General features: G+C 40.5%; 1 protein-coding gene across 1 annotated transcript in view; it reads left to right on the plus strand.

Annotated features, from left to right (window-relative positions):
- Nucleotides 1–394: 394 nt before the first annotated feature.
- Nucleotides 395–26,158, plus strand: part of LOC122559398 — a 40,797-nt gene continuing 15,033 nt past the window's right edge. Inside the window, exons 1-14 of the mRNA XM_043708846.1 lie at nucleotides 395–656; nucleotides 2,654–2,723; nucleotides 6,814–6,953; nucleotides 8,078–8,151; nucleotides 8,251–8,359; nucleotides 9,074–9,328; nucleotides 10,218–10,514; nucleotides 12,346–12,597; nucleotides 17,011–17,250; nucleotides 18,322–18,479; nucleotides 19,892–20,093; nucleotides 20,387–20,521; nucleotides 25,412–25,602; nucleotides 25,877–26,031. Of these exons, the coding sequence (XP_043564781.1) occupies nucleotides 584–656; nucleotides 2,654–2,723; nucleotides 6,814–6,953; nucleotides 8,078–8,151; nucleotides 8,251–8,359; nucleotides 9,074–9,328; nucleotides 10,218–10,514; nucleotides 12,346–12,597; nucleotides 17,011–17,250; nucleotides 18,322–18,479; nucleotides 19,892–20,093; nucleotides 20,387–20,521; nucleotides 25,412–25,602; nucleotides 25,877–26,031 (2,351 nt within the window). The 5' untranslated portion in view covers nucleotides 395–583. The remainder of the gene's footprint in view (nucleotides 657–2,653; nucleotides 2,724–6,813; nucleotides 6,954–8,077; nucleotides 8,152–8,250; nucleotides 8,360–9,073; nucleotides 9,329–10,217; nucleotides 10,515–12,345; nucleotides 12,598–17,010; nucleotides 17,251–18,321; nucleotides 18,480–19,891; nucleotides 20,094–20,386; nucleotides 20,522–25,411; nucleotides 25,603–25,876; nucleotides 26,032–26,158) is intronic.

A 26,158-nucleotide genomic window follows, 5' to 3' on the forward strand; every position in this document is an offset into this window, starting at 1 on the left:
TCCGAGGAGCAGGGGAATCGTCGTTTCGAGCCCCACTCTAATCTGCAGTACCCACTTTCGCTTCGCTGTTTAATCTTTTGATAATCTCCAGGACTGTGGAGGGTCAACCGTTGAGAATATTGACGATAGAGGCCAGTACACTTCTACAAATTAAAACAGTCAAAGGATAGTGTAATAGTGTTAATGTAGAAGGATAACCATTGCATAACAGAACCTCCTACACCTATTCCCCATGAAAGCAGATTGGCCGATTCCTCTTCTACTGAAGGCTACGTCCCTTTAAGTATCCGAAACCTGCAAATCTAAGATGGAACAGAGTGTTTTTATCGAGGCATTCACTAGTGAGTGCGTGGGTTCACCTGGACCGTATTGTGACCCGCCTCTTAGCAGGAGCTTTGTCAATTAAGAAGAGCTCAGTGTTAAAGTGGGGGCGGGCAGAGTTCCTTCTAATGCCTACACTGCAGCTGCTTATTCAGCGTCCAATCTTCCCAATTAGTTTACAAAGAGCGGGCTGGGTCAAATGCCGCTGAGGGAGTAATGATTTCTCTCTGACCCCGCTTTGGTGGGAGGAGAGCTGAACGAAATGTCCCTGAGTAGTTTGGCCCTGGTTTTCCTTGTCTCTGTGCTGATATTGACAGGAGCCCAACCATCTGCAGGTACGGATTCCAGTCTTCAATACTGCAAACCGCTCGATCAAATCTCATTCAACCCCAACTTAATTCCCAATTTGTGCAACGTTGGAGTTTTTATAAAAGCAAGATTTTTTTTATATCTAACCCTTAAATCAGTACCAACCGGATACTGTGTCAATCCCACGCAACGTTTGAACAGGCAATATTTGATTATCTGTGCAGCTCCATTGAAATAATTATTCTGATCATTGGACCTGAAACACTAACTCTGTTTTCTCTCCACAGATGCTGCCAGGTCTGCTGAGTTTCTCCAATTATTTCTGGTTTTGTTAGTGAAATAATTGTGCTTTTTTTATTTGGTTTACAGTGTGTAGAGTTACACATCCTAACTTTTATATTTAATCAGTGATCCCTAATTCCCCAGCCTCCCAGAAGAGGACATGTCCTCTACCCTGTCAAGATCTCTCAGCTTCTTCTTTGTTTCAATCACGTCACCTTGTCTTGTTCTAAACTCCAGATACAAACCTTGTCTACCCAACCGTTCCTTGTAAGATCACATTCCGGGTATCAGTTTGGTAAACTTTGGCTGAACTATTAAAGACACACTTATGTTCTTGCTTAAATAAGGGGAGCAATTCTGCACTTCCACAAATTGCCATCCCTGTGCTTGTCAATATTAAACCCATTTGGCCTATTGAGTTTGCTATGCCTTTCGATCACAGCTGGCATGTTTCTCAATCCCATTCTCCTGCCTTCTCCCTGTTGCCTTTGATCCCTTTTGTTAATCAAGAACAATCTACCTCTGCCTTAAATACACTCTGACTTGGCCTCCACTACCTTCTGCAGCAATGAGTTCCACATGTTCACTACCCTCTGGCTGAAGAAATTCCCCCTCATTCCACCCCTAAAGGATTGTCTTTTGACTCTCCAGCTGTGTTCTCTGGCCGTAGTCTCTCCTACTAGTGAAAACATCTTCTCCACACACACTCTATCTAGGCCCCTCTAAACTCCATTGAGTATAGACTCCGAGTCTTCAACCACTCTTTAGCCAAACCGTCATCCCAGGTTCTTTCTTGTAAACCTCCTCTGAACCCCCAGCACTTCTTTCCCTAGACACTGGACCTAAAACCCATCACAATATTCCAAGTGTGGTCTTGCCAGAGCTTTATACCGCCTCAGCAATACATCTCTGCTCTTATACTCTAGCCCTTTTTGAAATTGAAACTAAAGTTGCTCCTTCCTTCCTAACTACCAACCACGCCTGCATGTTAATCTGAATGAAGACTCTTGAGTCTTTGTCCTTCAGATTTCCTAAGCCTTACTTTTTAGAAAATGGTCCAAGCCTTTATTCTTTCCACTAAAGTGCAAAACCTCTCACTTTCCCACATTGTACTCCATCTGCCACTCCTTTGCCCACTCTCCTATCCTTTCCAAGTCCTTCTGCAGCCTCCCTGCTTCATCTACCTGTCCCTCCATCTATCTTTGTGTCAACTGCAAACTTAGCAACATTGTCCTCAGTTCCGTCATCTATATTGTTAATGTATAATGTGAAATGATGTCCAGCACACTCTTCCACCAGTTTAAATATCCCCCCAAAATTGTAAGTTTAAGCATTTGTCTTCTGTGTGCCAGTTTGTTGTTTTAAGCAGCCTGTCAAGTTTCCTTTTGTAATGTGTGCTTGACTTGCATTTAAGTAAGTGCCAAGATTAGAGTGGTGCTGGAAAAGCACAGCAGGTCAGGCAGCATCCAAGGAGCAGGAAAGTCAATGTTACAGGCAGAAGCCCTTCATCAGGAATGAGGACATTTCTGTAAGTGCTTCTATCCTTTTCTGGTGCTAAGTTTGAATAAGAAAACACACCTCCTTTTGAGGTGCCTTTACCAAATGCATCCCATTCAGATCTGAAGATGGTAGCAATTACTAACTCAATTTGTCTTTCAAACATACTAACTGGCATGTCTTGATGTTTGTAAGAAGCTGCTGAGGAAATATCCTTTTTATAGAATTGTTTTGTCTTTTAAAGGGGCAGAACCAGAAACCTGTGGAGCTATCTCTCTTTGCTGGGAAGTGACATCTAGTCTCACATCTGAGAGGTACAGTAAAGTTAACTGAAGAGAATCTACACCTGTAGAGTAACACTTTTTTTTCTAGAAAAAATCATTCTTGGGATATGGGCATCGTTGGCTGCACCATAATTTATTTCCCGTCCCTAGTTGTCCCTGAGAAGGTGATGGTGAGCTGCTTTGTTGAACCACTGAACTCCATATGCTGTAGGTAGACTCTCAATGCTGTTAGGGAGAGAATTCAAGAACCTTGACCCAGTGAAAGTGAAGGAACGCTGACCTATTTTCAAGTCCAGATGGTGAGTGGCTTGGAGTGGAAGTTGCAAATGAGTTTTCCATGTACCTACTTCTTTTGCCCTTCTAAATGGAAGTGGCTGTGGGTTTAGAAGGTGCTGCCTGAGGGCTTTTGGTGAATTTCTGCAGGTTGTAGTCAGTAGCAGTAGTGTGTACTGAGTGTCAGTGGTGGTGAGAGTGGATGCTTATGGATGTGGTGCCAATCAAGTGGGCTGCTTTGTCCTGGATGGTGTCAAGCTTCTTGACTGTTTTTGGAGCAGCACTCATTGAGGCAAGTGGGGAGTATTCCATCACACTCCTGACTTATGATTAATGGGCAGACTTTAGTGAATGTAGCAAGTAAGAGTCCTACAGCATGGTTCTGCCCTACTCTCATCTGTTGAAATATGGCTACCTCCAAAAATAGAGCAGTCTATGAAAGCTGGGCCCTATATTAATGATTAGGTTCTAAAGCCAACAGTGATTATTCAGGATTATGCCAATTTATTCCAAAAATCTTTTTTACTAAAAGAATGAATCTAATTTTAGACCAAATGTATTTGACCTAATTTCCTTGACATCCGACTTGAACACGACATTCCAACTTCAAGATTCCTTTTGTGCTCATTTTACATAATGTTCAGTTCCTATGTAATCTTTGACTTGAATGTTTCAGTAGCAGTAACAACATGCATTTATACATTGTACCCTTTAACACCAAGGGTTTCATAGTGTCTTAGTGTTTGACTGTTGAGACACATAGACAAACAGATGACCAAAAGACCAGTCAAGGTGTGTTTAGGAAGAGTCTTGAAGGAGGCTTAAAACGTTCTTGAGACAATCTCAGTCCTTTGAGCCAAGGCAGTCAAAAGCCATGTTTGGCAATGGGGTGGGGGAAGAGTCATTAGTAAAGATAAATAATACTCAAGAGGCTAGAATTAGGGGAGTACAGTTATCCCAGAAGCTGTGAAGTTAGAAGAGATGGGAGATAGGAGGGATTGACAAATATGGTAATGGTGATTGTAAATTAGTGAGCAGATGGGGTGATGAGTAAGTTATCGAGTTGAGATACTAACTTTCTTTATGGACCCTTTCATGAAAGCAATGGGACTAGCATTGCATAGCCTTCCAATTAAATACAAGCCAAGCTTTGAGAGATGTTTGGATCATTAAAATGGTAGAAAGATATAGTAAATCAAGTAACTAGTTCCTCTGGTGTTATAAAGAATAAGCAGATGACATCATAAAATTTGATTTCATTTACAATGGAAATTAAGTAGTAGTTTTTCATAACCATTCTACGATTGCAGCACAGAGGAGGCCATTTAGCCTTTGTCTGTGCTGGCCCTCTTGAAGAGCAATTCAACTATTACTGTATCTCACCTTTTTCTCACAGCCCTGCAATTTCATTACAGATAATGATCAAATTCTCTTGAATACAGTGATAAAACTTACTGCTAACATATTCCACACACTAACCATAGAGTTTTATAGTATAGAAGGAGGCCATTTGACCAAACTCTCTTGAAACCTCAGTTGGCAGAGCATTCCAAATCCTAACAATCGAGTAAAGATGGGTTTTTTTCCCCCCCTTCTTGCTCTTAAATCTCTCTTGTTGACAATCTTGGAAATTGTGACCCTTAGTTACTGACACATGAGTGGAAACAGAATATCCTTCTTTACCCCGTCAAAATTGATCATAATGTTTGAACACCTTTTTAAGATTACCTCTTATTCTCCTTGGAGCAGAGAAGATTAAGTTTCAATACAAGGAAAGATGAGAGAAAAAACTCTCATTCCTTGTATCATTTTAATAAATCTCCTTTGCACTGTCTCCAGGACTTTAAAAAAGGAAGAATGCTAGATGACATGCTCAGAACTGAAAGTAATACTCCCAATGTGGTCTGATCAAAGATTTATAAAGGTGTAGCATGACGTCCTTCTTTTTCTACTCTATGCCTCTATTTATAAACCCAAAGTTCTATAAGCTGCCTTACTAACTATTGCAACTTGCCCAGCTACCTTCACAGAATGATGCACATGAATCCTGAGGCCCCTCTGCTCCTGAACTCTCCTCAAATTTGAGCCTGTGTTTTCTGCACATGCTTCTTCTACTAAAATTTATTACCTTTCATTTCTCTGTATTGAAATTCATCTGCCGGGTGTCTGCCTATTTGATCAAACAGGCCATGTCCTGCTGAAGTTACTCAGCATCATCCTCTCAATTCACTGTTCTCCAAGCTTCGTATGATCTGCAAACTTAGAGATTTTGCTCATGACACCCATCTCCAAATCGTTTATGTAAATCAGGAAAGAGCAAGGGTCCCAAAACCAATCCCTGGGAACACCACTTTCAACTCCTCTCGAATCTGAGAAATTCCCATCTGTGCCTAGCCTCTTCCCTGTCTTTTAGCCACCTTCCACTCTATGCTGCCAAGGACCCATCAATCTCAAACATTTCTAATTGACTCATCAACCTGCCATGTGAGTGTCAAATGCTTTCTGACCGTCCAAATATACAACATTCACAGCCCTACCCCCAACTCCTGTGTCACCATATCAAAGAACTCAATTAAATTTGTCAGACAAAGCCATGTTGACTGTCTAGTGTTGATTTATTTTTCACTGTGTATATTTACCTTTCTCTTGTATCATAGCCTCAGTTTTTGCACTATTCGTGTCAACTTGTTAACAAAGTTTCCTGGGTTATCTTGCTCCTTTCCTAAACAGTGGTGTCACATTTGCGATTCTACAGTCCCATGGGACTAATCCTGTGTTGAGAGATGCCTGGAAACATTCTCTCTGCAATCTAGGATGCATCCTCTTTGGGCCTGGTTACTCCTACCTGGAGTGTTGCCAGCCTTGATTAGCATTTCTTTATCACTATACAGCTCAGTTGCTCAATGCCCACATTTTCAATTGGGCCATTGTCACCATCTTCTGATTTGGTAAAGACGGATGAAAAATATTTATTTAGTGCCTCTGCCATATCCTTTGCTTCAGTGAGCAACTTACCCTGCTGTTCCTTTATGTGCCCCACACTATCCTGCATTAATATGTTTGAAGAACATTGCAATCCGTTCCTCATGCTTCCTCTTAGCCTTCCTTATTCCAGCCTTAACATCTCTCCTGCATTTGAGATACTCTTCCTGATTCCTGTTAATATAATTATGCCATTGATTTTTCTTTAGAAACAGTTTTCCACCTGTCATCATTACTTCATTTGCCATTTACCTTTAGATCTGTGTCATCTGGTTCATGATCTTTCTGCTGGTGGGAACAGTGGCTGGATTTCTCAATTTTGTAATCATCTCTAGGACCCTCTAAGATGCTTGGAGCTTTGGACACTGAGAGCAATGAGATTTTCGTATGTAATTGGTATCAAAAGCAAGTGAAGGGAGTTGAGTGACAGGTTAGCTCTAATCTCGTTGAAACGCTGTGAGAGAGGCGTGTACAGGGTGGAATGGCCTCCTGCTTTTTCTAGATCAGGCTTTATGTATGCTGTCCTAGCCTGCTGTCTGACCTTGTGGGAGGTCCAGTGTTTAACTGCAGAAAGCCTTTTTTCTAAAAGGAGAAACGTTCACTTAATTTTCATCTTGTTCAATAAGTCTTATTCAAGTGATCCCTTCACCCTTTGAGGCAGCTGGGTTTTTAGTTTCTGGAGGGGACATCTTCCAAGGAAGAGACTGTTAAAAGCTTTGTGATTGTCCATCCCCAAGGTGGTGATATTAATGATGTCAGCAATAGCCCTGTCAAAACGCCTTTGAATTTCCAGAAATTCAACAATGGTATTTGATGAGATGTTCTTGTCATTAAACTGTTCTTTTTTTTTGCTTTGTGATTCCAGAAGGCAACTTTATTTAAACAATAACTGTGTCCTTGAGGCTGACAGAAAATCTGGCTCCTGGTTTCTGGAGCCGAGAATGCAGCACACTCTACGATACTCTCTATCGAACAAGTCATCTACCTGGAGAATCTACACCATGTGTATGTACATCTTGATAAGACTGCTTTCTTCAAAGTGTGTTTTTTCTACCCTTTTTTAACAGCTGTGCTTTGCAGATGAACCATAACATGTTAGATTAGATTCCCTACAGTATGGAAACAGGCCCTTCATCCCAACAACTCCAGACCGATCCTCCAAAGAGTAATCCACCCAGACCCATTCACTTGCCATATATTTTACCCCTGACTAATGCACTTAACACTATGGGCAATTTAGCATGGCCAATTCACCTGACCTGCACATCTTTGGATTGTGGGAGGAAACAGGAGCACTGGGAGGAAACCCACACAGACGGGGAGAATGTGGAAACTCTACACAGGCAGTTGCCTGAGGTGGGATTCGAACAAGGGTCCCTGGCGGTGTGAGGCAGCAGTGCTAACCACTGAGTCACCGTGCCGCCCCACTAGCTCTAACCTGTGTCTGTACCTTGGGATGATCTGGGTGTGAATATATAATAGGTGGTCCCTCCCCCCTCTGTGCTTGCTTCATCATGAATAGGATCAAGGCTGCTCTAGTTTTTAAACGCATCTACCTTTCTGCTAACACTGATATCCTTTTCACTTCTCTGCTTAACAGGAATCTGCCTACCCTGCCTTTAAAAGTATTCAAAGATTCTTCCTTCCCAGGAAGACAGTTTCAAAGGCTCATGACCTGTTGCTAAAGCCTTTCATCTTGCACTCATCAGCAAATTTCAAAGGGAGCAAAAATTTATATGACATGTGATGGAGGATGATGATGAAAAGCTTTGATAGCATGTCTTTTCAGCAAATTCAAGTTCTATACTATAAAAGTGTTTATTAAAGACATGTTTTTCTGAAGCCAGTCTATATTTCCTGGGATGAACTGATGGAAAGGAATTTTCTTTCCTGAAATACAGTGGATAATTTTAAGAGAATGAGATTGCTTAGAATTTCCAGGACAGAAACACGCTAGGCAGCCTCATCAGTCTGTTCTGATCGTTATGGTCCATTTTATCTATCTTTATCTGTCACTTTCCACATGATTTAAGTGTAAAAAAATGATTCAACAGGACAAAGCAGCAGTGTCTTTTAGGTTTATAGATATTGCAAATAAACTTTGCTATTTTTCTTGTAATAATGTTCAGGTCCTCCACACCTCCTGGTGGATTCCCTAAATGGAAGTGGTGCACAAATGTTTCCCATCCCGTTTGCCAACTCGGTAAGTGGCCAGCTGCTGTGAATGTGTTGAATGCTGGACAGTATGAGCGGAGCTCCCTATCTCTAATGATCTGCAAGAATTCGGCCTTTCTCTTTCTAGAAAATCAAAGACTCTGACCAAAGCTTCCAGTTCCAAAGGAGCATCAATCTGGGCTGTCAGGGAGAAGTGTTTCACATCTCTGAGGCAGATGGTGTAGCTCTGGTATTAGGTAGATGAGTACTTTCTTGTTAACCATTCTTTTTTAAAAGCTGAAAGGAGACTTATTGAAGCTTTGAATCTTGCACTTATCAGGACAAACCCAACTCCAAATAGTCTCCAGTTTTTCTCTAGGAAGAAAAGTGTACTGCATTTGGTGTGGTGTTGCCATGAAGAAATCAATGGGGCATGGTACACTCCCTAAGCTCCTGGGTAATTCAAAAAAAGGCACAAGACTTGAACATTATTCCTTTTATTGATGGAGAATGGATCCCTGGGTATGAATATATGTTGTTTCTAGCAAGCCACACTAAGCTCAACTGTTTGCAATTTGGTGCACTCATGCTTGTCCTGTGGAGTGCAAGATGAAAAGTTGTTTTTGTCAAAAGTTTGTCTTCAGTAATAAACATGCCGTGTACCACTAAGAGACTCCTTAAAAGAAGAATGCTGGAAATCTGAAATAAAACAGTACATACTAGATCAGGATTGAGTCAGGAGACCTAATTTAATATAGATCAGAGATAAGTTCATAGTTGAGAGATAATTAATATGTCAGCTTATTGACCATCCATCGATCAAACCTCTTGGTTGAATATATATAAGTAATTCTAAATGTGGTATTCTAACAGCTATCAGATTATTTGTGGGTGTTTTCAGGGAGAAAATTAAACTTTTTTTTTAACCACTTTTTGTTGCACTAACCATTGAAACTGATTCCATCTTGAAGTTCGTGCTGCCGAATTCCCCTTGAAGATCACTACAGTTAGCACTGCTCTGAGTCTCTCTTGGGGTTTCAGAGACTGTTTCCTTGAGGGTTCACCTTGCACCCTTCTGTTGTTCGACGCGAGTGGCAACAATGTGTATCGAGAGACTGTCCGAGATCAGACCGATGAAAAAATCCAAGCCCTAACACCATGTGAATGTTACACGTCATGTTTGACTATTGCAGGGCAGCATGATATCTGTGCTGCAAGCATTACAGGTAATTTAGTTCTTAATGAACCTTGCTTTTTTTTTAAACTCTCCTTTTTTTTTGCAACTGTTTACTCAAAGTCTTATGTCAACAATTTTGCTACGTCACTGTTATGCTGTAGTTTCAGGCACTCAATCAGAAAAATCTCTGCCAACTTGGTCACTATTTTCTCAACATCTGTTAAAACTAACCATGGGAAACAATGTTCTAGATCACTGGTAAATTGGTAACCAGACATAAATTGGATGAGTAATATTTTATAGCAGCAGTTACTTCCAATACTAAGTGTATAAATTTGAGGACTGAATAAATGAGTGATTAAACCTTTTTTGATTAAAAATATTTGAAAAGATTGGTAGCTAGTAATATATTGGTATTTTTATTGTGGGTTTATTTAGATTAAAAATATGAAGTGCCTAAGTTCCGTAGTATTTTGAAATGACTTTCATGTATAAGGCTAAGCTTTAAATGTCTGTTTTTGTGCATCAAGTGTTTCCTGCTATATAGTCCATACAGCTTGTAGAATTCCAAATGATTTTGTCTGCAATGATTCAACACTCCCAAATTAGCAGGTTACATCCAGTAGGCTATGCCACACATGCTTTCTGGATCTCTGTGTATTCGAATCACAGTTGGGATGTCTTCTCCAGCTGGACAGAGCCATCTGTAGAGTAAACTGGCCTGCATAAGCTGACATGTTCCTTGGCAATGGTACATACGTTCTCCTAAGCATTAAGGAACGATCAATCAGTGCCAATTATCTTCCAAATCTTTTTTTCCTTTTATCACCTTGAGTAAAATTGAGTATTATTGAGCTCAACTCAGACTTTGTAAGCAGGCTTGCTAATGAACATACTTTCCAATATTGATCCATTAAAGACCTATATTTCTTTTGTAGACCCTATGCCACCTAGTAACTTAACCATAATCAGTTCGAGTGCTCATAGCCTTACTGTTTACTGGGACAAACCAGCTTTTGGAAGCTTTGACTGGTTCCAACTTGACGTCCACTTGCTTGGACGGAGGGGCGAGGTCGCTAATCCATTACTTCAGTCTTACAGTTTGATACAAAGTGGAACAACATTTCTTATTGATGGACTGCCAGCTTGCCTGAAAGTGAACGTTTCTCTCGCATCTGTGTGTGAAGTGGTTGAGATGAAGAAAAGCCCAGAGATCTTTGTGGTGGCAAATCTAGGTAAATCGATCAGTATCGTTCCTTAAAAATGAGAATCCAATCGTGTTTGTTTTCAAACATTTGTTCACAAGATTTAGATGTCACGGACTGGGCCAACCTTCGAAGGTGACCTGGCTTTGTGAATCACTGCAGTCTGTGTAGTGTAGGTTCATAGCTCCTTGAAAGTAGAGTTGCAGGTAGATAGGATAGTGAAGAAGGCGTTTGGTATGCTTTCCTTTATTGGTCAGAGCATTGTCTCTTGGAGTTGGGAGGTCATGTTGCGGCTATACGGGACATTGATTAGGCCATTTTGGAATATTGTGTGCATTTCTGGTCTCCCTCCTGTAGGAAGGGGGTTATGAATCTTGAAAGGATTCAAAAAAGATTTACAAGGATGTTGCCTGGGTTGGAGGGTCTGAGCTATAGGGAGAGGCTGAATAGGCTGGGGCTATTTTCCTTGGAGCATTGGCAGCTGAGGGGTGACCATATCGGAGTTTATAAAACCATGATAGGCATAGATAGGGTAAATAGGCAAGGTCTTTGCCTCTGGGATAGGGGAGTCCAGGACTAGAGGGCATAGGTTTAGGGTGAGAGGGGAAAGATTTAAGTGACCTAAAGGGCAACTTTTTCACACAGAAGATGGTGCGTGTATGGAATGAGCTGCCAGAGGAAGTGGTGGAGGCTGGTACAATTACAGCATTTTAAAAGGCATCTGGATGGGTATATGAATAGGAAGGGTTTGGAGGGCTATGGGCCAAATGCTGGAAAATGAGACTGGATTCTGGTCGACGTGGACAAGTTGGGCCGAAGAGTCTTTCCATGCTGTACATGTTTGTGACTATGTAATGTAGAAACACCTACAATGCTGTTTGGACAGGGGTCTTCTGGGGATGTGACCCAGCAACAATGAAGTATAATGATTTTATAAGTAAAGTCCCCTGTGGGGTTAGGATGTATAATAATAGTGGCCACTAAGTATCACTTGCCTATTCCCATTTTTATTTAGAACTTGCCGTTATTTTGAGTAGTTTGGCTGTTTAGTTTGGTTTCTGATGAATGTGCATGACTGAAGTTCTTTGGGCTAGTTATCTAGGTTAAAGCTTTGGGTACACTTTCAAATCTAGCATAGTAGCTGGAGAAATTAAAAATACAAACTGTTAAAAATCTGGGATTGAAAGTTGTGTGGTGACCATAGAACTAAGCATTTTTTTTTTTAAGATTTAAAAAAAAATCTCATTCACTGTCCTTTCTTTTAAAGAGAAGGAAATGTACTGCACTTGCCCTCTAGCCCACAGGTGACCCACAGGAATATGTTTATTGCCCTCTGAAATGGTCTAAGCATGGCACTCAGACAAGGGCAATTGGGTGGTTAAGAAATGTGGGACTTGCCACTTAGAAATAAATATAAGAATAAGTTCCCAGCTGGGAGGGGCTAGTATGCAGAAGGGATAATAGTCTGCACGTGTGCTGTTTGGGCTTTTTGTGAAATAAACCTGGAAGACAGGCAAGTTCCTACTGCTTTCTTGACCAGATCAGCATCCCACATTTATTGCCCTAGTTTCCTGACCAATATTTGTCCCTCAAACTGGGATTATCTGGCTATTATCACATGGTATTTGCGTCCTGCTGTGTAGTTTTCCTACCACTGTTTATTACATTAGTGATTAGCCTTTGAAAGTTCCTTATTGCCTATGTAAAATTTTCTTTAGGAAATGAGACTTGAAGGCATCATATGTTTGCAAATTTCTTTATACGAGTATATGAGCCTTAATCTGTCAAACTCCTGAACCACTGCTTTTATGTTTTAATGTTCCCATCTCTTCAACCACTTAATGTTTTTCATTGCACACAGCTCCTGTGAAGTTTGTAAAAGTTACTCAGACAGCTGGTTCCACTGATGGTTATGTCGTGTCCTGGTCCGTGACAGGCGATCCAACAGAAATATTCTTCTATGTTTACAAAAATGGAGCCCTGCAATGTGCCCAGAAACAGATGGAATACATTTCAACTGGGCTCCAACCTTGTACCCAAGAGATACTAACAGTAGAGGCTGTTTGTAGGACTGGTGCAGTGGCAGACTCGAGAACAATCACTGTGGCAACAGGTTGGTACTTTATGTAAAGGATTATATTTTCTTGCCCTAGTGCCACAAGGATCGGTGCTGGGTCCTCTACTTTTTGTCATTTACAAAAATGATTTGGATGCGAGCATAAGAGGCATAGTTTAGTAAGTTTGCAGATGACACCAAAATTGGAGGTGTGGTGGACAGTGAAGAGGGTTACCTCCGATTACAACAGGATCTGGACCAGATGGGACAATGGGCTGAGAAGTGGCAGATGGAGTTTATTTCAGATAAATGTGAGGTGCTGCATTTTGGGAAAGCAAATCTTAGCAGGACTTAGACACTTAATGGTAAGGTCCTAGGGAGCGTTGCTGAACAAAGAGACCTTGGAGTGCAGGTTCATAGCTCCTTGAAAGTGGAGTCGCAGGTGGATAGGATAGTGAAGAAGGCGTTTGGTATGCTTTCCTTTACTGGTCAGCATATTGAGTACATGAGTTGGGAGGTCATGTTGCAGCTGTGCAGGATGCTGGTTAGGCCACTGTTGGAATATTGCGTGCAATTCTGGTCTCCTTCGTATCGGAAAGATGTTGTGAAACTTGAAAGGGTTCAGAAAAGATTTACAAGGATGTTGCCGGGGTTGAAGGATTTGAGCTAAAGGGAGAGGTTGAACAGGCTGGGGTTGTTTTCCCTGGAGCGTTGGAGGGTGAGAGGTGACCTTTATAGAGGTTTACAAAATTGAGGGGCATAGATGGGGAAAAGGCTTGGTCTATTTATCCTAAGGTCGGGGAGTCCAGAACTAGAGGGCATAGGTTTAGGGTGAGAGGGGAAAGATATAAAAGAGACCTAAGGGGCAATGTTTTCATGCAGAAGGTGGTATGTATATGGAATGAGCTGCCAGAGGATGTGGTGGAGGCTGGTACAATTACAACATTTAAGAAGCATTTGGATTGGTATATGAATAGGAAGGGTTTGGAGGGATATGGGCCGGGTGCTGGCATGTCGGACTAGATTGGGTTGGGATATCTGGTCAGTATGGACAGGTTGGACAGAAGGGTCTGTTTTCATGCTGTACATCTCTGACTCTATGATATGTCCCAGTTAAATTTCCTGCAGAGAGCATTGCTTGATAAAATAAAGACACATTTTTTTTTTTATTTCCACACTCTAACACCAGAGGTTTAAAATATCACTCACTTGCTTGACACACTCTGTCATACAGGATTAGATGCAGTGGAAGATGGAGCAATGGCATTACAATGTATGTTGTTGCGCTTCATGGCAGGTCTATAATTTGTTAGATGACTTGATGGTCTTGTAAAGCAAAGGATCCTCAGTAAGTCATGAGGTATTTGATTTGATTGTGAACTTCATTTTGGAACAATTCAAGTCTACTCCTGCTTTCAAGGTATTATTACCTCTAGCTATTTACAGAGGATCCTCGATTATCCAAACGAAATAGTGCCCGGCCATCTTGTTCAGATAATTCACTATTCAGTTAACTGATTTTCCTCTGGGGCTCGGAGTTTTCTGTGAAGTCTGCTCCCAGTTCGGGAGACTAGGGAAAAAGCACACTGCACACAAGACCCCGCACCTCCAACCCTGTTCGCTCCCACCCTGCCCCCTGCCCGCCTCTAACCATGTCCACTCTCTCTCTGCCTGCCCCTAACCCCGCCCGACCCCACTCTCCCCCTGCCCCACCCCCCCAGGTCCAACCACCTCCCTCCAGTCCCCCCCGGGGCAGCCGGACTGTACACCAACAATAAGACTGCTGCTGCCTTTGTGGGGTAAGTCTCCAAATAGCGCGCGCTCTCACACACAACTTTTTTTGACTGGTTCCACTCTGTCCTGTGTAGGACAATGTTGGAGAGATTATCTGGGAAAGCTGGGTTTAGGGTTCACCCCTGTGTAGAACTCCAGGGAAAGTGTGGAGAGAGGGCGGGAAGTCAGTCATTTCGAGACTGTGCCTGGACTGTTGAGGCCTGTTCTCAGCAGCATTTCAGTGAGCCAAGTTTGTTTTTAATCATCGTACCTGTAAACAAAAGATGCGATCAGGGTTGAAACAGCTTTTTGACATAATGTTTCCCTCGGGACCCTTTCGGATAATCTGATATTTGGGTAATTGAAGTTCCTCTGTAGTTAATTTTCAACTGGTTTGATGATTTTCTGGTGGAATTCTAGCTCAGCAGATACTGTTCAGCAGTTACATGATCATGTAGATGACAAAGTGAAGTATGTTCAAAGTCCCAACTCTGAAGACAGGTTGTCATGAGATTACTCAACAACTTTTTACCCAACCACGTTTGGAGGAGGGATGATGTAGGGAGTCCTCACATTAAGTTAGGTTGCATTTTCTGAAAACCACTGCTTTAAGTCCCATGTCCCCATTAGAATCAAAGTGAATGTCAGAATTGGGTACTTATTTTTCTTAAATTTTCTTTTGCCTGTGAGACAAAACTCAATTGAAATACATATAAGCATTGTGCATTCATAGTTAAATATTTTGCAAAATAAAATACCTGACTATATACTGCTGACTGTGCAGCGTTTTAATAAATGTGCAACATTTTAAAATATGATTTGGAGATGCCAGTGTTGGGCTGGGGTGTACAAAGTTAAAAATCACAACCACCAAATGAAGGAGCAGTGCTCCAAATGCTGCCAATTAATCCTGTTGGACTATAACTTGGTGTTGTGATTTTTTTTTTAACATAAAATACTTCAGCTGTATTTTTAGATTGACCGGGCCCTGTCTGGTAGTAAACGTTGGTGGGTATTGGGAGCTAGAATTCCCGAGCCACCAGATGGAGCGCTTGAGTGAGAGTGTGGAAACAGTCAACATGATGAAATCCATTCAAGGAAGCTGCCTGATCCTATTGGCTGGCATCTCTGGATGGCACTAGTCCTTCCAGCTGAGGGATATAATTCCCACTTTGCTCGTTTAGGCTGCCATCACCATTCAAGCGTACACATTAGAGTAAGAATAGCCTGCTGTTTGATTCTGCTCACCTCTTGAATACAAAATGTATAACAACAGATATGATTGTGACCTCAGTTGCACATCCCTGTCTCACCCTGAACCTTTGACTCCTTTGTTAATCAATCCTTCTTCCTTTTTAAATATTTAATGACTCTGCCTCCATCACTCTCTCCATGGGATAATCTAGAAGGGAATGTCATAGTATTAGGTTAAGGAGTGGCAGGTGAGGATAATTACTTCTCTTGAAGGGTTATGCCTCTGTGGAATTTGCTACCCTGGAGTGTGGTGGATACCAGGACATTGAGTAAATTGGAGGAGATAGACAGACTTTAAATTAGCAACAAAAACAGAAGTCAAGAAAAATCAGCTAATGTTTTGGGCCCAGTGACCTTTCCTTCTAAGTTTTAGTTTTGTCTGAAAGGTCTTGGAGAACAGGCAGGAAAGTGGAGTTGAGACCAAGATGAGATTAGCCAGGACCACATTAAATGGTGGAACAGGCTCAAGAAGCTGAATGGCCTATTCCTACTGCTCTTCAATGAAGATATCCAAAACTCATGATCTTTTTGAGGGGGGGGTTGGGAATGTATTCCTCCTTATCTCTGTCTTAGATGGGAGAAATGGTGGAACAGGCTCAAGAAGCTGAATGGCCTATTCCTACTGCTCTTCAATGAAGATATCCAAAACTCATGATCTTTTTGAGGGGGGGTGGGAATGTATTCCTCCTTATCTCTGTCTTAGATGGGAGAACCCTTTCCTTAATTCTATCCTATCGAACAAGGGGGAGCAACACTTCAGTATTCACGCTGTCAAGAACTGTCAGATTCTCAAAAATGAGTACTCCTCATTCATCGGCCCAATGAATACTGGCCCAACACTTCTTCCTCCTTAAGATAAACCCCAAATTGTGGCTATCAAGTAAGTTAAATCTTGTAAATGGCTTCCAATATATTTACAATCTTCCTTTAAATCAGAGTTCAAATTATATAGTGTTCCAGATGTGGTCTCATCAATATTCCACAGCACTGCATCAAAACATCCTTTTTATATTCCATTTCCCCTGATGTACACACAACAATATTTAATTTGAGTTCCAAATTACTTGCTGTAGCTGCATACTAACTGTGTTACCAGGACACCCAGACCCCTGCCACTCTGTACCTTTTAAATACCTCCATCTCTCTTCTTTTTAACTGTTGGTTTTCTATTCCTGCCAAAGTGGATGCTTTCATATTTTCCCACATAGTCCATGTGCCAGATTTTTGCCAACTTGCTAAGCTATCTATATTCCTTTTCTGGACTCTTGTGCGCTTCATAACTTGCTTTCCAATCCAATCTCACTTGTTTTGTAGACCCATTGGTCTGTGGAATAATGTTACTTCTGCCAAGTAGAGAGAATTTGTAATTAGTGGTTTTAGTTTTGTTGTATTTGACTCTGTTATGGGCTTTCTATTCATTTTAAAATGTGTATTAATTTCTAGCTCCTGAAACAATCACTGATTTGTTCTACAAGCGAGCTGTTGATGGAGGCTTTTTCTCCTGGAAACCCCCACCAGTATTTCATGGTGTTTCTATCAGCATTGTTAACACATTAACAGTTTTCACCAGGAAGAATTATTACCAAGTGCTGGGCTTAGAATCTTGCACCCAATACCAGTTTGTGTTTGAAGTAGTCTGTGGGCACTGGAGGAGTGAAGCTATCACCAGGACTGAGTTCACAGGTATGCGAGAATTTATTAACAATTGCAAGCCTGTAGTATAAAGACACTTTTTAATTTTAGATTTTTCTATATTTTTAATTGTGGACAAATGAGAACAGAACCAAGGATTGCTGTACGGTTTGAAAGCAAGAAACTTGATACTAGCTTTCAAAACATATTCATGGTGAATACTTTGCCCAGTAGCTGTTTCCATCTTTGGTTACAGGTGAGTGGTAGTTGATCAGTTATTGACAATGACAAAGGCCTAGCTGTGAACAAGATACATGGAAGCCTTCAGATCTCCCATCAGCTCAGCTCTCTCTTCTCTGCAGTAAAAGCCAGGTTAAGTCTGAAACACACACAATACTTTAAATTCATCAGTTGTTGTAAGCTATGACTTTTAATCAATAAATCAACCTTTTGTAAGTGAAGTAGCCAACTTATACCTTGTGAAAGCATCTGGAGAAGGAATACTGAGAAACAGCAATTCTGATCAGCACAAAAGCATCCCAGGGAATCCTGTGAACAGAGATCACAGAACTGCTTTCCTATTTTCCCTCTGTCCAATACAAGTGTAATGCACCAAGAATAGCATTGACTTTTGTCTGTTAAAGATTCCAATCATTCAATAGCCTGCCAGTACATCAAAAGAAATTAACTATTTGAATATTTTGTTGGTGGTTTTCTCATTATGTGCAAATATTCCCAACACTGGAGGTGTGGGAAGGTGGGGAGGGAGAGAATGGAGATGTAAGGGGGTGGCATAAAGAATAACTTCTATATTCCCTGTATAATACACAGGAATTTACTGCATCTGAAGTAATTGTGCATTGTCTCCAGCTCCATCTGGATCATGAACGTGCACAACTAGGGTGGGAATGGGACTGACTCGATTGCATCTACAATGATAGCAAACATTTAAAGGGCTGAATGGCCTCCTTTTATGTGCTGTAATTCCCTTTTGTGTTATTATAACCTGAGTTAGGGTAAAGAGGGCAAATTCAAGAGATGACAAGAAACCAATGTTCTTGAACAAACTAGTGCATTTGGAGGGTCTGCTTTTTAACAGGTTTTTGTCTTTGAATTCCATAGGTTGTCCTGTAGACATCCCGCCTTCTGGTTATAGAAGCATTGTGGTGCTGCCAGAAACAATACATGTCCACATTTACTTTCCTTGGATGTTTTCTGATTACATGAATGATCCGACTTCTAGAGCATACGTAAAGCTGGCAACTATTGCTAATTCCAAGGTGAGATTCAAATGAATGTTAAACCATGGTTTAACCTTAGAGAGGTAACAAGATAGAATAGCATGTTTGTGAAAGGAACCTCTTATGTGGTGAGATTGTAGCATGGTGGCTCAGTGGTTAGCACTGTTGCCTCACAGCGCCAAGTTTGATTCCATTATGAGGTGACTGTTGAGTTTGCACATTCTCTCCCCATGTCTGTGTGGGTTTCCTCTGGGAACCTAAATAGGGGAAAAGTTGATTCCTCTGCTCGGAGTCCTAAACCAAACTAATGGCTTTGTTCTGTATATTCTGCATGTCATAAATCCATCAACTTAAACATCGCATCCATTAAAATATCTTCTAACCAACCTGTACAGAGATGGTATTACAAGCCTCTTGGAGCAGGTGGGACTTGAACCAGTGTCTCCTGGCTCTGAGGTAGTAGCACAACCTCTATGCCACAAGATCCCTTCATCTTATCCATTAATAATTTTCATTTTTATTGATTTTTAGATTCTGCCATGGCTGGTTTTAAACCAATTTCTCTGGATTAATGGTCCAACAATAACATCTCTACACTACACTATTGCCTGCCCTTGCCACCATCTCCATTAATGTTATCTATTTTCTAATCGCCCTCTTTAGAGTTGCTATCACTCACCTTTTTGGAGTAGCTGGGTTTTGAACCCAGAGGTAGGGACGCTACCACTGTGCTGCAAGGTGCACTCCATCTTTTGCATTAGCTTTTTGTTCTTTTCTACATTTGAATACAAAGGTGCTGGATTGCAGTCACCTGCTTTAGTGATGTGGATCGGAATTCCAGGATGACCACCTGATGTTTTTCTTTCTTTAAAGAAGTTCTTTGGACTGACCAAAATTCCTCCGCTTCTATTTTAAAGTTCACCTTCTAAAACTCAGAATATATTGCCTTTTTTTTTTGTCGCAACATCCTGCCTTAAATATGGAGGCAAAACTGTACTCACTACTCCATTACTTTGCCTCTGCGGCAAAACATCCATCCTTCATATTGCATTCCTCTCCAACAAATAATAATTCAATTTTTGGACCATTTAGAATATAATAATAAAAAGGGATGAGTGCAGGGCCATTAGACTAATTTGATAATGTTTCAAAAAGCTGGCACAATCATAATGGTGTACTTAATATATCATTCCATAACCCATCTTGAGTAGAGTTATTTCTATCTGGTGAAAGATTAGACTTTGACTATTTCCTTCTGTTTTTAAAGAAAGCCATGACACCTTTTCATTGAATAAAAATATTATGCCAGCATAAATTTAAATTTAAAACATGAATGAAAAGGTTAAAAAAAACTGTTACGTTGACAGGAGCAACAGTTTTAATAGACTGAAATATAGAGTGCCCCGGTCCTTCCATCTCCTGTGCCCAATGTTCTTGTATTAATTTCACAGATTCTGCAGTTATTCCTGGATTCTGGTCAATTCTCCAGCGTAGAAGTAGAGATGTTGTACTTGTCAAAAAGCAATGATACAGTTGAGATGAATGTTGCAGTGGGTGTCCACTTCAGTGACCCCACCTCAAGCCTTATGCATCTCTTGTCCGGTGTGAATCACTCTAATGTGTATCCAATGGGCAGTGGACTGTTCTGGAAAGGTGAGTGAACAACAGTTCCTTCTGTCACTTTAAAATGTATACCATCTCTAACCGCTGTTTTAATTACTCATTCAAATGTACCTCCTGTTTAGCTCAGCATCTGATTTATGAAATGTCTTCCCTTTTGAGTAAACAAATCTGGCTGCATTTTTCATTTGATTCTCCAGGTAGAAATTTAAACCAAACATTAGTTGTCCAAGTTCTTGGTTTTTTTTTTGTTTGTTTGTTAAATAACCGATAATGTGGATAATTGTTTATATAACCGTCATAAATTTAAAACTATTTTCGTGTAGATGAGGATGAATGTGCAAATGCTACAGCTAATGATTGCCCAGTGGAATCAGACTGCATCAACACGTTTGATTCTTTCACATGCGTTTGTCATCAAGGATACTTCGAACCCAGTGGACATGAGAGAGCTTGTAAAGGTATAGTTCTCTTCTCCTGTCAATGAGAAGCTGAAACTTTAATGTGGGCATCTTTTCTTAATTCACTTAATGAATAAACTGAGACACTTTCAACAAACCGATAGTGCCATTATACTGTAAAACACTCAGCAACTTTTTTTTTAAACTTTTTGTGTGGAGCTAGAGAGTGAGGGAAAAATAGTTAAATAGAGTCATAGAGATGTACAGCATGGAAATAAACTCTTCGTCCAAATTGTCCATGCCGACCAGATATCTTAACCTTATCTAGTCCCATTTTCCAGCACTTTGCCCATATCCCTTTAAATCCTTCCTATTCATATACCCATCCAGATGCCTTTTAAATGTTGTAATTGTACCAGCCTCCACCACTTCCTCTGGCAGCTCATTCCATACACTCACCACCGTCTGTGTGAAAAAGTTGCCTCTTAGGTCTCTTTTAAATCTTTCCTCTCTCACCCTAAACCTATGCCCTCTAGTTCTGGACTCCCCCACCCCAGGGTAAAGACTGTCTATTTACCCTATCCATGCCCCTCATGATTTTATGAGCCTCTAAGATCACCCCTCAGCCTCCGTTCCAGGGAAAACGACCCCAGCCTGTTCAGCTTCTCCCTATAGCTCAAAACCTCTAACCCTGGCAACGTCTTTGTAAATGTTTTCTGAACCCTTTCAAGTTTTACAACATACTTCCAATAGGATGGAGATCAAAAATGCAGACAGTATTCCAACAGTGGCCTAACCAATGTCCAGTACAGCTGCCACATGACCTCCCAACTCCTATACTCAATGCTCTGATCAATAAAAGAAAGCATACCAAACGCCGCCTTCACTATCCTATTTCAAGCTGATGGCATTTCCATCAGCACTGGAATAAGTTTATAGGTTTAATGGTTCATAAGCAGCCGGGTAAGAAGGTTGAACTCTATGCTTGATTTTCTTACTGATTTAAAAATCTCAGCCTTGAGCACATTAATCACCCAGTCTCAATAACTCTGCAGTGTTTCTTTTTTAAGAAAAAATCAGATTTACTAATCTGAGAAGAAACTCCTCCTCATCTGTATTAAATGATCAATTCTTTTACTCTCCTTGTGCTGTCTGGCCCTACACTCTCCTACAAGGGGAAGTGATGTTTCTACATCTATTCCTAGCATCTGCATAAGAATCTTTCATATTGCAATAAGGACACCCTTCATTTTTCTAAACTCCAATGAATATAATCTCGACCTCAACAGCTTTTCTCCATATCCAGGCTCCGTTTAGTGAACTTTCTCTGAACTGCCTCTAATGCCAGAAGATGAAAGACCTCCTACTTTTTATACTCCATTCCCTTTTGAAACAAAGGCCAATGTTCCATTTGCCTCTCCCATTACCTGTGGATACTAGCTTTTTGTGATTTAGGCACAAGGAGCCCTAAATTCCCTGAGTTGCAATTTTGTTTCATCTTTTTCTTTCCATTAAAGAACAAAAATTCAGCTCCTCTTTTCCTCCTGCCAAAACACATAACCTCCCCATTTTCCCGAAATTGTATTCCATCTGCGAGCTATTTGCCCATTCAACCTTTCCATATATCACTGCAGACTCGATCATCTTCGCTACTCGCCTTACATTTTTGGTAATCATTTTGGATTTTAAAGCTTTCTTAATCCTGAGGTTTATTGTTAATCTTTGTCACATTGTATTTTTTTTTCTTTCAACTTAGTCTATCCATGACTTACTTGTTTAACCGGTAGCTTATCTCCATCTGAGAATCTTCCTTTCTCTCTATCTTTGCTGTGAACTTTTTTTAAAACGTCTGCCATTATTCCTCAGCCATCATTGTCGCTCAACTCATTTCAAAGTTCACTCTATTAAGCTGTGTCCTCATTCCTTTGTAATGGTCCTAATTTGAGTTTGACACAGTTGCTCCCAAACTAAGTTTCTCCCCCTCAAACTGAATGTTGCTGCAATTACAAAGGAATTGATATTTGGGAAGATATGGTAATTTTCTTTTGAAAGGGGTGGAAAGGATTGGTATTCAATCTAATATTGTCCATCCTGTTTTTTCCCTTTTTTTGCATTTTGTTTTTTCTTCAAGATGTCAGCTCCTTTCTGGAGTATAGTCTGAGTGTACATCCTTGAGCTATTTTAACCCAATGGCTGTTTCTTGTGTGTAAGGTCAGGCAATAAGAGAAAAAGTTAAACAAGCTGATAACATTCAACAAGTTAGACAATATGTCTAGACCCAAACAATGTGAATGTTTGAGTTTGTGACTTCCTAACCTTTTATCAGAACTAATGAAAATTAGCAATATAATGTTTGAACAATTTAAAAGATGTTTTTGTTTTGGTGGGGCAGGGGAGGGGATCGTGGTAAGAGAGAGGGAGGGTGAAGGACAGTAAAGATTGCACTAATGACACTTATCATTCAGAAACCATAGGGTGCCCTGATGGGATGAGTAAAGAATCAAGGATGTCTAGGTCAGGTGTGAACGGCAGGATGGTAGCTATCTGAAAAAGCAAAGAAATGGATTAAGGGATATGTATTTGGTTAATGCTGTAACTAGGTAAAGCACCAAATGTGCATAAATAAAGTTGGAGTGATCCTCCCAAACTCCCATCCAGCCGCTGTTTTATAAAATTGCAGTGGCTAAATTGACTTGTGCCAAAAATACCAAGCCCATAGAATGGCTTCCGAGCAATCACAATTGTGTTAACTGAGCAGATAGTACCTGGCTTTTATTGTAGCCATGGATGTGGGAGATCTGAAACTGAGTGCTGGAGAAACTCAGCAGGTCTGGCAGCATCTGGTGAAGGGAAAACATTAAAATCCTTTATCTCTTGTGGCCTACACATGATTCCACAGCAACACTGTCACTTTAATTGCCCTGAGAGCGTGCAACCTGGTTGTGTTGAAACACTTAAATAAAAAGAAGCGCAGATGGAGGCGATCTGAAGCAAAAACTGAAATTGCTGGAGAAACTCAGCAGGACAGGCAGCATCTGTTTTCTCTCAAGTCATTTTGTTTTAGTATCAAAAACCTCCTTCGGGCTTTTGAGGATAGCTGACAAACGTTGCCCTAACTATCAGCACCAACAAGTGGTGAACAAATAATAAAACCCTTTTTTTAGTCCCTTGTGCTCTCTGCAGCTGAAATTAGTCATTACACAATTCAAAGCTCTCTTTCGCAAACAGTATACAGAGGAACCTTGATTATCCAAATATTGATTATCCGAATTTCAGATTATACGAAAAAGATCTCACGGTCCCTCAAAAGCTTTACATCAAAGTGTATTTGATTTACCTGTACTGAAGAACGTGTGAAAACACTGGCAAAAACAAAGAAACACCAGCACCTCCAGCATCAGCGACTGGATATTTTTATAGGTAAAGATTAGTTATACAGCCCTTTGCAAAAGTGTTTTACAGGGTATTCCTGTCACCTTTCTGGGCCATTCATGAAAAACATGGCTGAGAAAGCCCTTCCTGAAGAAGGGCTAATGCCCGAAACGTCGATTCTCCTGTTCCCTAGATGCTGCCTGACCTGCTGCGCTTTTCCAGCAACACATTTCCATCTCCGATCTCCAGCATCTGCAGACCTCACTTTCTCCTTGAGAAAGTAAACCCATGCGAGGTGGTGCTTCTCTCTTTCTATTGCGACACTGAGTTTTCAGAAACTGACTAGTGCTTTTGTGCACATAGAAGCTCTTTGGGACCTTGTTTCATGCTAGGATTTCACACAATATTTATGTGATGGTAAGTCCTTCTCCGTTTCACCTGTAATTTGCAAAGATAAGTTTGTTTAAATAGCAGACTTATTAAAATTATAGAATTAAACAAGTTATCTGGTAGAGCACAGCGTTAGATTGGTATGGCTTCCCTTGTTTAAGGTAAATTCAATTACCTGAATAATCAATTATCCGCCCATTTTGTTTGGATAATCGTGGTTCCTCTGCATTAATCAGTGCATGTTTTAAAAGCTCATTAAACAATATTTTAAAATGTCTCAACTACAACAAGCAATGCAGGAGGTCCCATTGACATTTTCGACTCTCTCTCATGGCCATCCAAAAGACTACATCCATCATGCAAAATCTCTGATATTTTAATGATGAGGTAACAACACTATAATGAAGATAGTTAAAGCCCTGGGATTTGCTCTTGAGAGAAATTGTATTGAAAAGTGGGAATCTTATGCTAAAACCTCAGTATATTTAGAGCACAGTATGTACCTCTGGTCCCTGTCATAAGGGTGGCACTGGAGAAGATTAGGATGATGAACCAACTGAAGTACGAACTCAATGGGACTTTTTTGGTTCCAAAGAGCCAAATTGGATTCAAAACATTAACTGTTTCTGTCTCTTCACAGATGCTGCTAATCCTGCACAGTTTCTCCAGCACTTTTTGTTTTGGAAAAGGCTGAAAGAGAAATAAAGGAAAGTGAGGGGAGCCCTAATAGAGGTCTTGGATTAATTTTATAATGAAGTCTTGTGATACCTAGTTTTGGGCGTGCCATTAAACAGATAATGGTCCTTAATGAATCAAAAGAGTAATTCGAGAGAAACTTTGTTATCTAGAGATGTGTGAGAATGTGAAACTTTTCTACCATGCGTGAGGGGAGGTTTTTAAAAAAAAAAATAAACGTAGGTAGAAGAGAAGGAGTTGTAGGATAGGTCTGCTATGATGGTAGGATGCTCAGAGTAAATATTATATGACAAGCGAGGCTGTGTAGTCACCTTTGCTGTAGACTCAGTAGCCCAATGGAGTAACTAAAACCAGTAGGATTTCTCAATAGTGATGCAGCGGGGTATTAAACTACAGGCAGGAAAATTTTTTTCATTGGGTCTAACGTTTAGTATCAAGATGTGGATTTCTCTCATCTACAAGCGTTGTCTTGTTTTGGTTTCGCCTCTTTAGATCACGGAGTATTCACAAGGTGTGAACCAGATTTAATGAAAATAATTGTGTCAAAAGAATATTTGGCAGATCAGTTGAAGTCCGGATTGAATCTGGTCTTGAACGATGGTAGCTGTGCTGTCAAGGAAGGGCACGAATACTACACCTTTACAATCACTGAAAAGCAGGATTACTGTAGAGGACAGCTGCTGGTAAGAAAGATATTCCTTCCTCTCTCAAGCTAAGGCCAGAGATGTATTGTGTGAAGTAATGATCTCAACTGATATGTTTTAATTGAATTTGGTAATACTTTGAACTGGGTATATGTGGACACACTTTTTAAACTTACAATTTAAATTCTATTTGCATTTTAAGTTTGAATAAATTTTTGTAAATTAAGACCTGGTAACAGGTCAAGTCTCAGCTTTGATTTTAAAATGCTAAGGAGATCAAAATGCTATTTGGTGTCTCTTTGAATTTTTCTAGATAAATGAGACACACAGTATATTTAAACATGTCATCACTAATGACTTCCATTCTGATTTAATAATCAGAGAAGAGCCGTTAATATTTGAAGTGAAATGTGCCTATCTACGTCAATCCTTGGTGAATATGCCTCTGCCAACTCCCCCACACATCAGGTAAATAGTTGTTACTCTTTTTTTTACTAGGATTGAGTTTATTGATGGCCATTGATGCAAAGAGAAGCGGGAACGAGGTGGATGAAAATGATTAAAAATTTTGTCTTTGTCTTGCCTTTGTGTATAA

The sequence above is a fragment of the Chiloscyllium plagiosum genome, chromosome 19 (genome assembly GCF_004010195.1).
Source record: "Chiloscyllium plagiosum isolate BGI_BamShark_2017 chromosome 19, ASM401019v2, whole genome shotgun sequence".
NCBI lineage: Eukaryota > Metazoa > Chordata > Chondrichthyes > Orectolobiformes > Hemiscylliidae > Chiloscyllium > Chiloscyllium plagiosum.